A 13,128-nucleotide genomic window follows, 5' to 3' on the forward strand; every position below is an offset into this window, starting at 1 on the left:
CTCAACTTGTTGTTGGGTAGTTTCCTGCTACACAAGGGTGTTAAAATGTGGTATTTCCATTGTCATTTGAAGCGCGCGCATGCAAATATCTTCACTAAGGATATCTTAAGGATTGACTAGCAAACGCAGCGTTGGACGCCCTTTAGTCCGATGTATACTTAATTGGCCATGCTAACTTTCTGAACAAGAATGGAATGCTTAAAACCGTTTCGAGGAATATGCTTTCTGTACAATTTCTAGTTACCTATCAGATTTTAAATTAAGTCTCTATTTTATAAATTATTCAATAAAAACTAATAACCTTCATTTGACCTTACCATTAGAAATTTTTTGGGAGTTATGCACATAATGCATTTGCCAATTAACAAAGTACTCTGTGACATTTGTCTACAAAAAAACTGTTAACGTCAAAAGCAAACGTCTAAATCGTGTGTTTATTTATCTTTGCCATTTGTTACAGAGAGTTAGAAGTAGAAAAATGGATTTAATTTATAAATGGGCAAAGTAGAAGGAAAGAGAAGGCCTGGAAGGAGGAAATTGGCTAAATATAAAAGAGTGGACCGGTGTAAAAACCGTGGAAGAAATATTTAAACTAGTAAAGAATAGAGAGCGCTGCAAAGAGAGTTCCGATGGTGGAAAGGCACTACAAGAAGAAGATTTATCTTTTCTACCTTGTTTTGAAACTCTACTACGAATAAATAATAAACGAGTGGATACTACGATGGCAACAAGAGAGGCTCATTTCGAAAATGCTGCCTCTCGAAATTTGCCTCGAGCTTAACCCCTCGGTTGTCGACCAACCTTTATAAGGTGTGCAATAAATAGTCCACATATTATGTCCCGCCATCTCTAAATCTCTAAAGATGTTACTGGTCTGCCGTATTTAAGTGAGCGATATTGCCTATGTGAACTACATTTATCTTGCTTTAACCTCAACTAAGTGTAAAAAAAAAACGACCAGGATGGCATATAACCTTCGACCATTTACAACCCTAGACGGACTCATCTCATACATCGCCTACATTGTAAACAGGCCAATATTTTATAACTTTTTTGCGTGACTGTACTGTCATTCCCTCCTGTCATGTCATCGAGTGCATGAAAAAATGTGGCAACGTAAGTAAATTGTTACTAAGTTGGTAGAAAATGGAAACACTATAATAATGTGGTACTTATTTGTTGTACTTATGTGTTATATTTATGTGGAACAAATAAATGATTTATCTATCTATCTAATGTGGTGATATTTTTTAAGGAAATTTCAATTAGTTAAAATACGTTTCCAGGAGTCCTCTCCGCAGCTTTTTCTAATTATTTCTATCCATTTGCTTCGTATAATAGGATCATTCGGTATCCTGATAATACATGTATATTAGAATTTACGCTGTTAGTGATAAAATTACCTTTTGTACCTATAATAAATTATGTTAGATTTAGTTGGGGGCCGTCCATTAATCACGTGAGGCTCAAAAGGGGGGGGGGGGAGGGGGTACGGAAAACCTCACGAAACATCACGAGTGGGGAGGGGGGGGGGGTCTCGTTAGACATCACGTGTATTATTTTTTTGTCAAAAAGCGCTAGGTAATTCTGAACCGAAATTTTGAACGGCGCAAAAATTTTAACGATTTGTAGTATAGCTTATATTTTTTCTAGAAAAAAATAGCCTTTACATAGACTTCAAAAAAAATACACGTGATCCAGGCAGGGGGAGGGGGGGTAGTCCCAAACCTCACCAAATATCAGCAGGGGGGAGGGGGGGGGGGGGTCAAAAAATGAGAATAACTTCCTCACGTGATTAATGGACGGCCCCTTGTGTAAATGTTTACGTTTTCTCGAATACAATTTCGCCTCAGCGGAAACTATCACGAATATTTTAACAGATGATCTAGGTACTTATACAGTTGACAAAAGATGCAAAACCAGCAACCATAGAAACGCAGAAAAAAAAATATTTTAATAAATGCGTAGGATTTGCAAATTCCATCCATTATTGAAGGCGATATAGAATAGAATAAATAATTAATAATTAAATATGTAGGGACATCTCACACACGGCCATCCGACCCCAAGCTAGGGAGAACCTGTGTTATGGGTGTCGAACAGCTGATATATCTTACACAAATACATACTAAATATAAATATCAACCCAAGACCCGAGCACAAATATATTCTGCCATTAAATAAATATCTGCCCCAGCCGGGAATCGAACCCGGGACCTTGGGCATAGCAGTCAGGGTCACTAACCACTACACTACACCAGTCGCCGAATAGAATAGAATACTATTTATTTTGCACCATTAAAGAAAATTTATATAAAATGAATTCAAGGTAAGTACCTAATTCCAATTTTAAGAATCCAATCACGAAACAATTTATGGTACACTTTTCATGTCGACCGGGTGTCGACAGGACATTCAAGCGGTTCATATAAATTATCATCACTTTTTAGTATTTATTTTCAAGAAAAAACTGGCAACACCGACGAAAATTATATCAATATTTACTTTATTAAATTATTTATATTAATACATTATTTACAGATGGTAGGTGACCTTGTATGGCGTTTTAGTCGACCTTTGTAGTTTCTGCACACTTTTAAAGCACATACACGCATTTTAAAGCACATACACGCATTTTAAAGGGACAAAACTGAAATTAATGCTAACTGTCAAATATGTGTAGCACCGGCGATGACACAATAGACACTGCTAGAGCGAAATTTGTAGCGGGGCAGTAGTGCCCCAGTTTATGTATGGCAGCAATTGCTTCTTCTATGGGGAATCTAGGGTTGTATATAATCAAAGCATATAACATATAACCTATCGGCTGTTAAATCGGCTCCCAACCGACCTTTATATCCTTATAAAAGCTGGTGCTCGATTCGCCTCATTGAGGCGCGTATTGTTTTAATTAATTGGTGTAATATAATTAATATTTTGTACTAGTTTTCCTGTACATCCTGTAGGTTGGCTGGTAGAAAATGCTCTTAGCATTAAGCCCTCATTATGTACATTTATTTCTTATATTTGTGCAATTTATAGAAAAATCGCCGCGAGTACTAAACACAACTCTAGAAACAGCGTTAAAAAAAATGTTGTGATGATTGGATAATTCTGTATAATGGCGTATGTGTATCGTTTCTGAAGGAGCATACATTGAAGGTGATAAAATAAATTTGGATGAATAACAAACATTTTTTGTTTTATTGACCCAGTCCCGATACTTTTTACACAGAGTAGTACTTAATCTTCTTTCTCGTAATATTATCTAAATAAATAATATATTAAGTAGGTATGAAGTAAATATACAAATTGTGGTATTTTTCTCCTACATCCCGTAAATAACGATATTGATGTTGATTCTGTTGCCCGAGCACAGGATTCGAAACCTCCGTTTACGTTGCGTATTGGTTGCGTATCGTCAAATGTCACTGTCAAAATGTAAGGCAAATTTGTTAGTTCCAAAAGTGGCATTTGTTTTTTCCATGTTAGGTGGAATTTCACCAAACGCTAAACGTATTTAGTAGCCTGTCATACGTCTGTCAGTTAGTACAAAATGTATTTAAAATTTGATTTAAATACGTTTAGCGTTTGGTAAAAGCGACCCTTCGTGTAGATTCGAAAATAGTATCGAATCCTATGCTCGCGCCTCTGAAGGCAGAAATTCTAATTTTAACGCTGTCAAACTAAAAAAATTGCTAGCATAAAATGACATTTACGGAAACAATCATAGAGTCGAATTTTAAACAAAGAAATTAAGGTTTTGACATCGCTAAATTTAAAATTTCTGCCTTCAGAATCGATATCAATGAATGATGAAATATGCAAAATGGCCGCCGACAGGTGAGGGGTCAATGCAATGACAAAGGAATAAAGAGGACTTGCCATATCAACGAAAAAAATGCGCTTACCTGGCGACCGGTCGCCATGTTGATTGACATCCAAACACAAGGTACTTCAGCTGTCAAACAATTAGTTTGTTTACATTTTTCAAGAAAACCGCCGCCATTTTAATTGACACCAAAGTTTAGGTAAGCGCATTTTTTTCGTTGATATGGCATGTCCTCTCTTTATTCCTTTGTCATTGGGTCAATGTTATGATTTTAGAGCTATAGTGCCACAAACTTATCTGTTCCGGTGAGAGCGAACTAAACATTTGTTAGTCGTATACCTCGAAATCAAAAAATCCTTGTAGCTTTTCACCTATTCGCATTTCACCGCGATGTCAAAATTTCTGAATAGATTTTTATTCTTGTAGTATAATTTTTGATCGCTACTGACAATTGTCTGAAAAAATCATAGTAGAATTACTTTCCTGCCTGCCTTCACTGTAGTCGCTTTTCACCTTGATAGATATTTGTTTGTAATGCATTATTAGGTACGTATCGCGATATTTCTTTTACACTACAACAATATGCGACCCAAATAAGATGCGACATAAAATACTTACTTGCTATTCAAAATATTTGCAGCTTAATAAATAAGCTATTGATAATACATGCTACATAAAAATTTGCTGCTGTTGTAAAAATCTGTTAAAAATATATGCTAGTAACAAAATATACTACCGATATTATACGCTACAACAAAAAACGCTATCGAGGTGAAATGCGAATAGGTGAAAAGCTACAAGGATTTTTTGATTTCGAGGTATACGACTAACAAATGGAACTAAATTGGTCCATATAATCTATGTCATGTCAATATGAAATTCATTAGTAAGTAATGAGGTATGGACCAATTTAGTTCGCTCTCACCGGAACAGATAAGTTTGTGGCACTATAGATGACAATGACATTCTACGTCACTGACGTTAAGTAACACTTTTGCTTTTTTTTGTAGCGCAGACAAGGATAAATCCTATAATGCATTTATGTGAAGCATACATACATTCAGCCGGCCAAATTTTAAATAAATCTTAAAAATAGTTGTAATTAATAAAATACAAAAATAACGAAATTAGTTTCTTAAAATGGTCTATATTTTCAAAATAAATTATAAAAAATGCATATCATAGATTGGTAGCATGGCCGATTGTATTTTAGTCTTCGGTGCGGCGACATTAGGCAGATATTCTGAAGTGGTTTCATGAGAAGTGACGAAGTGCTGATGCTTTTTTGAAAGATTTCATATACGGAACATAGGTCTAGCAGTGTATGATTCTTTGGCTGATGATGATGAGTGGAAAATCACTTCATTTCTTAACAAAGGTTAAGTTTTTATGGTTGGACTGATACCTACTTGCCAAAGACCAACACAACTGTACCTATACCAACTTATTCCTCTGAATTATGAGCTGTTTGTTGAAGTAATTAGTTTACTGAATAAATTTATCAAGTTTGGTCTTAGTAAAGAAAACTTCCACATAGATTCGGTCCAATTTCAGTCAAAGAAACCGCTTGTTAGTGAACTAATAAGCAAGTAAGTTAGAGTTATATTAAATGGCGCCGCAATTTACTTATCCGGCCGGCTGCTCAGTTTTAAACCATGTAATTGTGTGCCTTATAACAATAGTTTCTGACTCTCTGTAATTTTACATTTCTCTATTGTTTCAAGCATGAATTTGAAATGAGTGTGGACGTTAAGTATAACTTACTAAACCAACTTTAAAGTACAAAACCATCTTAATTTTTTATAGATTTCGCTTTGTAACTGGCTAAGAAAACGTTGGTAAATAAGTAAATTACAATTATATATAACTCAATGGGAAACAAAAGATTTCCTCTCCCTAGTTTTCTTTGAACTCTCTCGTATAGAAACTTTTCTCAACATTTATAAACATTGCTTTCATACAAACAGGGCTTTGATGAAATGATTAAGTAGGATAAAAGCAAAATTACATAAATAAAGTTTATTTATCACCTCCAAAACGAAAACATTCAAAACGTGAACAGCCCACTTAAAAAGCGCTCTTGTAAGCATTAAGCACTTTAACACCCATGAATGCAGTGATCACTATTGTGCTAAAGAAAGACAGCCTCTTCATCTCCCGAGGTACCTTGGTCAGGCAATCCGCCAACATCACCAGTCTGCCCAAAACAAACACTCGAAACAAAGGCAAGGCCACTTCTGGGTCAGGATTTGTAGTGGTGTACAAAGCACCGATCACCCAAAAAGGAGTGATATATTTCAGTCCAGTGAAATGGAATCTCTCCAGTTTATCGGCATGGCAGGTCGCGTAGGTCGCTAGAGGCTTCAACATGACGAGCTTCAGCGCCAGAATAGTGGCGTAGAGGCAGTAGGTCTGTAGAACGTCTGGGCTAGTCGACATGATTGATGAGGTTTCAGAAAAATCCATTTTGTGTTTTTCGAATAATTTGGTTACTTGTTTTTGTGTAAGCGGGAGAATATTAATATTCTTTTCTTACATATCTGTAGTTTACGAAATATTTTGAAAGCAATCTGACCAATGACGAAGGAAAGGTTTTCCTTCGTCATTGAATCTGACTCTGTCTGACTGACATCTGTCATAATTCTTTTTATTCACAGATTATGTACTCGAATTCCAGATTACAAATTTGGAACCATAAGAAGAAAGTACCCACAGAAGTAATTCGGAACTTCGAGAGAACTTCGGAACACTTGTTCTACGGGTATGCAACTTCGGTCAAGAATATTCGCTCATTATCATTTCGCCGTTGACTACAAAAGAGGTTATAGGTACCACAGGTAAACATTAATCAGCTTAGAATGGAAATTATTTTGGGTTCAAATTCAACTGTATTAGGCAAGCTGTACATAATTTGATTATTAATAAAAATGACTTGCTTCTCAAAGAGAAAACAATAGGAAATGCGATTTCACTGAGTTGCCGAGGCAGCCGGTGTGACGAGATAGAGGGAATGATTCCTGAACATAATATTAATATATTATACAATGGTATAATTCTACATAATATTATAATTATGTAAAATATTTGAAACTCAATGTCAGGTTATTTGTATGTAAGGCCGTGTCCGCACCGCGAATATTTTTCCGCGCGGAATTAATTCGCACGAATAATATTCCGCGATCGAAGTTCGCCTGTTGATTTTATTTTGCGATTTTTTTTCCGCTTCCGGATACTCCTATAGTATTCGATGTGTTACAGAATTGTGAATTAATTCCGCGTGGAAAAATAATATTCGCGGTGCGGACACGGCCTTAAGGGTGAATGAAATGCTTCCGTTACGTCATTTTGAAAAAAGGGCGAGATAATTAATAGGCTGAAATGATTACTTACAGCGTTTTCATTCTCATAGAGATATATGATACCGGACTATATAAAAATATGTTCCAACACGTACCTATAAGCTGCCCTATTTAGGTATTATAATGTTAATTCAGTACATAGGCAGATAGCACTTAATACACCTACTCATAATAGGTCACGTTTAATGACATGCAGCTAAGACAAACGTGCATCGTCTATTAATGTCTCGTGTAGGCAACTGTACCTACTGATACCTCTGACGGACACTTGTGCACAAAACTCAATGTAAAGTCATAGGCGCTCCGGCAACTGCTAGAGTCGAGGTGGCGTCGAGGAGACGTCGCGGTGGCGTCGTATCCGCATTAGATCGCAGGGATTTATGTCTCACTAGCTGTTCCAGCGCGCTTCGCTTAACCTTAAAAAGTTTTCCCGTATGAATTCCGGGATAAAAAGTAGCCTATGTTCTTTCCCAGGGCTTAGACCGTATGTGTACCAAATTTCATTCAAATCCCTTCAGTAGTTTTGGCGTGAAAGAGTAACAGACAGACATTAGTTAGGATTAGGATTAGGATTAGGATTTACAATGTCGATGAGTTCTCGGCTATCGACTTCAGTGGCGGCGCAGACTGCTGGACATAGACCTCTCCCAAGGAGCGCCACAACACTTTGTCTGCCACTTTCCTGATCTAACCTGAGATTCCTGTCGCGAATCATTAAACTATTTATATGAGTAAACGCGAATATCTGAACTGTTAATAACCGTGATTAGTACAAACATACTAATCACGGTGACGAACTGAATATGGGATATATCATAAACATATTAGTTACTTAATATCACGCACACGTGATGACCGATCAGTCTAATAACCTGATCGTCTGAATGTCAAGGATAATCCTGATGTTCTTAGGGGTTTCACCCCAGTGGCCTCCAACCTCCCCTATAGCCACCCCGTGCCTCGCTAGCAGGGTTGTTCCCTGGGACTGATCACATGGGATTGTTTCCCTAGCTTCTTACACTGATCACATGGGATTGTTTCCCCTGGCGCACTGAATATTTAATCTATCTATTATCACACGGTACGGGTACGGTATGTACTCGTACCTCCTTTAAACCTTACATTACCTCCTTAGTTTCCTTACTCATTATAAACACAATTGGTACATCAAGAAATCAAGTGTAGGTCTAACTTATCAATCATAAATGAGAGATAAAAGGTAAGTAGAAAGGTCACTTAGCTGTAACTGCGCGCACTTGCTGTAACTGGCTGTTGTCTGAACCGGGCCATCACGCCCGCCTCGGCTCCCCGAGCCTGGGCGCCTCGGCTCCGCCCCGCCGGGTCCTCACGCACCCACAACACTGATAACTCCCTCACTCTCCGTCTGCTCACCGCGGCTGCTCACAAAAAGGTGAAAAGCGCTCCAGCGCTGCTCGCTTACGTGGATATTATCGTCTACCCTCCACTCGCCGATATTAATATTAAGGCTCGTCTACACTCAGAATAATTATCTTGATTATTCTGTGAGTCGAAATCGATACAATTCCCGATAATTCGGGACAATTCCCAATAACCATTTGGCTCGAAGAGCGCGAGACGACCACGACTCTATCTCGTCGACAATGCGACGCTATGAGGTTGTTGGCTGTTGGCTGACGAAAGCGACTAGTTCTGCATTATTATTTAGGTATACGGCTAAGAAGAGTAATTAACTCTTAATAGTTTATATCGTATCGACTGTACTACACTATCAGGTCATAGATTAACAAGCACGTGCTATATAACGTGGCTAATAGACACACTGGCATATTATTTTCCATTCAATTAACAAAAATATATGTCGAGTTAAAGTACCGAGTACAAACGGTACCCGGTAAATTATACAGATGATTAATTTGCGTACCTTTTAATATGGTATGGTATGTCGTATGTTGGTCGTATAATGTTACCCATATAGGTACTGGGTAACATTTCATCTGTGACCGATCTGAAGGCAGATTAAGTCCTGAAATTTCAACGCAAAATGATTTACAGTACGTAAATTAATGAAACATACCCTCAGCATATCCTAAACTTGTATGGGATGAGTTGTCCTATATCCCTTTTCCAGAGAGGTGACAAAATTACCTAATTAATTACCAAAATTAATTTAAATACGTTTAGCGTTTGGTAAAAGTGACCCTTCGTGTAGATTCGAAAATAGTATCTAATCCTATGCTCGCTGCCTGTTTAGTGAAGTGGTACATACACTATTTCACTTCAAAAATGATACCTACCTATATCGAGAGCTAGAAACTGTCGATAGGGCAAAAACCAATTAACAAAACATAGAATTAGCAAGAATGGACGTAACTTTTGTTATTTATTTGTACTATGACATTGATCTTAACAATATCACGCCTGGCTCGTTAGATCAAAGGGTTATGAACATAAAAAAATATTTAAAAAACGCCAAACGGATGCCTTTAGTTTACAAACATAATCGTATGATAACAATTAAATTAAATTGTGTAATTTTTCCACGAATTTGCAGCATTGCGATAAAATAAACGTAAAGTGGAAGCCAGATTACGCTCAAAACATGTTGCTCGAAATCAGCTTTTCGGACTCACGAAATAAGAACCTTAGAAACTCGATGTATCTCTCTCAGTACCTGTGTAGTAGAATAGTGATAAACTAAACACTGCTTCGCGAAATTATAATAAACATTGACGTGTAAACAAGACACTCTTGGAAAAATACAAGTATTGATTGTGTTGAGTAAAGCTCGACTATGATAAAATGAGTATACCTATAGTACTTAATTATAATTTTCTACTTTAACTTTTATGCAGAAGTCCACCAATCGTTATTGTACGTATCGGACCAATAGGAGTATGGAGATACGACGTCGGAAATGCCTATGAAATGTGAGAATTTCTATAACTACAAGGAATACTGAATGCGATTCGTCCGTTGCGTACGATGCCGAAAGTTAGACGCTTATCTTTAGCCACCAATTAAACAAAACAAGTAGAGCCCACAGACAGAGACAGCAGTAGGGGACCCAAAGCGCTCAACAAGTAGCCCAAAAACTTTAAATGGAAAAGTATGCCGATGCAGGGTTTAAGGCGGTTCTCAAACTACGGGTCCGAACGTTGCTTGTAAGCATTTCCGTTTATACTCGTATGCAGGACGTTGCAAAAATGGTATAAGCAAGCCGAAACCTAAACTGTAGAAAACAACACTGGCCAACTCACAATTATCGGGTTATCGTACTTAGGTACTTCTTTATGTCATTAAGGTCACCGAACTTTACAATATTACGGCTATAAATTTTTAAGTACTTTTTCACAAAATGATAATTTTATTGATATCAAATTATTCATGAACACTTAGCAAAATGAGAAAGTATTGTAAATAAGTAAATAAAACCATGTTTTTACGTAACGTAGCTTCATGTTTTTGATGGTAACGAATACAGTTCTTAACCATTGTACTGAACAAAGGAAGGAAGTAAAGCTAACTGAAAGGAAGCTAAATTATATTATGATAAGTAGGTATTTAATTATGATTAAAGGTTAACAATCACAATATTTGTCAGTCCAGCAGGGTGGAGGGTTATCTAAATCCATAAAAGATAAAACTTTATCTTTTTGTTCGTGAAATCATCAATATCTAATGTAATAAAATCTTTATTAGACTACTAAGTACTGTATAAATAGATTAGTAGGTACTATTGTATAATCTATATCACGTTAAAATAGTATGACAATACCAGACACGAGTAGGTACCAGTATTTCTATATAATGATAAAGGTGTTAATTTAAATAAGCACCTTACGTGTGGTGTATTTTCCACCGTAAACATAACGGGAAATTTCTGACTAACATTTCTCAGTAAATTTACAATCTACTTATTTACCTATTTTGAAACATCTATGAACAAGGAAGAGTTTCATTTCATTACATAAAGCCAATAGAAACTGATTACAAAAGTCACCACAATTATTCGCAACTATTGTTGGTAGCTACGTCAATTAAAGGTAAGCTCCACCTTTCGGAATCGTATAGGCCCAAACAATTTGGCACACATTTATGGAGAAACGAAGTCAGTAATGCCCATGAAGTGGAAGCACTAGTGTGAATTTCTACAAAGAATACTGAATACGATGCTTCTGACAATTGCGTACGATGCCAATAGGTGGATGATGTATCAGCTTTTTAAAACTTGACTGTATAATGTTATTAACACAGACAAACTCGTGTCCAAATAATCAAATTAAATCCACTTGTAAACAAGATAATATTAATTGGTCTGGAAGAAAGATAAACATGAAATGTAAACAAGAGTTAATAGCAAACAATGATTTGCTTGAAAAAATCTTAATTTTGTACAAACATTCATAAACGGCACTCTCTATTTACCGAGTAAATATTCTTATATGTAGCGTGTACACTGATTCAAATTAAGCATGATATTTATTCGAAGGGAACGTACCTAAGTATATAATTTTTGTGTTTTGTTACGAGTACAAATTATAGGAAAAAAAACTGATCCTTTTACCACGGTGACCCTACTAATTAAGCATCAGTGTCTTCTAGTTTTTTGGCAACTGACACGAAGAAGAAGGCCCATGGTATCTATCTAACTATCGTGGCAAGCCGATTGTCCGCATTTAGCCTCTAAGGTGGGCCATTATGCGTGAAATACCTATGGGGTGACTTAGTTAGTTAAGCCCAAGGACTTTGTATATAGAACAAGTCCTTGGTTAAGCCATTCAAACTCACGCCAGAAAGCCAATAGGCGATCTAGGTTACTTAAGACTTCCCGAAGAGACCCCGCAGAAGCGAGTGTATATTAACCCTGTTGTCTATGGGCTTCACGAGCCTGGGTCGTCTAACATGCGTTGCGCACATGCTAGTGTCATGCAATTCGAACCACACACGAAGATACCACTATAATTCGTAGTTATATCATCGCACGTACTGATAGTGATAAGCCAGTTCAGACTGGCTAGGAAAATGGCATGTTTACGTTTTGTTTTCTTGGTAGAATGTTCTAAATTCAAATCTCCTTATACAAAACTTTAGACTAATATATAATTATTATAAAATGTGCATAAAAAGATACAGTTAATATGTTCTATATACTCATACATTCTTCATAAAAATGACATAAGAGCCTATACCTATACAATAAAATTTCTATTTGGAGTTATCTCCAATTAAAAAAGTATTGAGTCAATAAACATTTTATTATTATATGGAAAATAACAAAAACACAAAGGAATAATCTAACAATTAGCTCATAGGTGAAGAGCACGTGCACTGAACACACATTTCCAAGCAGACACAACTATAAAAATTACGTTACTCATTGAACCTTTCCTAATGATCCTTATTGTGATAGGCATAGAAATAGTTTTGCTTCACTTAATTAAGCTCCACTTCCTATACCGATACTATGGCTATGTACCTTTGAATGAATGATATCAATTGGCACGCGTGGGCTTAGTGCAAAGTTTATTCGCGTGTGTGTGCGGGGTTTGTATACAAACACTAATGACGTCATCACACTCGTACCTATCTCTTTATCACCAGTATCACTAGGCTTCACCTATATAAACCGGCCCCGTCTATCCCGGCGTCAGTACGCAGCTCGCCTTCAATACCAAAAATAACAAATTCGAATATCGAATTCAAAATAAAAGTAGCCGTATTTGGTGAAAAATAAACTTAACCTTCATAATGGACAAGATGCATCTGATTGGCAGCACCACCCGCTACATCGCCGGCAGACACGGCGTGCAGACGGTCTACTGGAGGAAGTCCGACGCTGGCAAGGGCCTGATGAAGACCACCAAGACCTGCCTCTTCAACAAGCCCGAGGGCAAGGTCAACACCGGGGAGATGTTCGCCAAAATACGAGACCGCTATTCATCGTAGAGTGTTTAT

At 36.9% G+C, this 13,128-nt stretch overlaps 1 protein-coding gene and 1 long non-coding RNA gene across 2 annotated transcripts; both read right to left on the minus strand.

Moving 5' to 3' along the window:
• Nucleotides 1-278: 278 nt before the first annotated feature.
• Nucleotides 279-2,900, minus strand: LOC125490395. Its single transcript, XR_007267655.1, has 2 exons — nucleotides 2,821-2,900; nucleotides 279-974 (listed from the first exon to the last, which is right to left on the minus strand). It is a non-coding gene; the product is annotated as an uncharacterized LOC125490395 (long non-coding RNA).
• Nucleotides 2,901-5,836: 2,936 nt separating this feature from the next.
• Nucleotides 5,837-6,459, minus strand: LOC105392138 (microsomal glutathione S-transferase 1-like). The gene has a single exon (XM_011563733.3). The coding sequence runs from the start codon at nucleotides 6,296-6,298 to the stop codon at nucleotides 5,900-5,902; it is 399 nt and encodes a 132-aa protein (XP_011562035.1). The 5' UTR covers nucleotides 6,299-6,459; the 3' UTR covers nucleotides 5,837-5,899.
• Between the last annotated feature and the right edge of the window lie 6,669 nt (nucleotides 6,460-13,128).

The sequence above is a fragment of the Plutella xylostella genome, chromosome 23 (genome assembly GCF_932276165.1).
Source record: "Plutella xylostella chromosome 23, ilPluXylo3.1, whole genome shotgun sequence".
Lineage (NCBI taxonomy): Eukaryota > Metazoa > Arthropoda > Insecta > Lepidoptera > Plutellidae > Plutella > Plutella xylostella.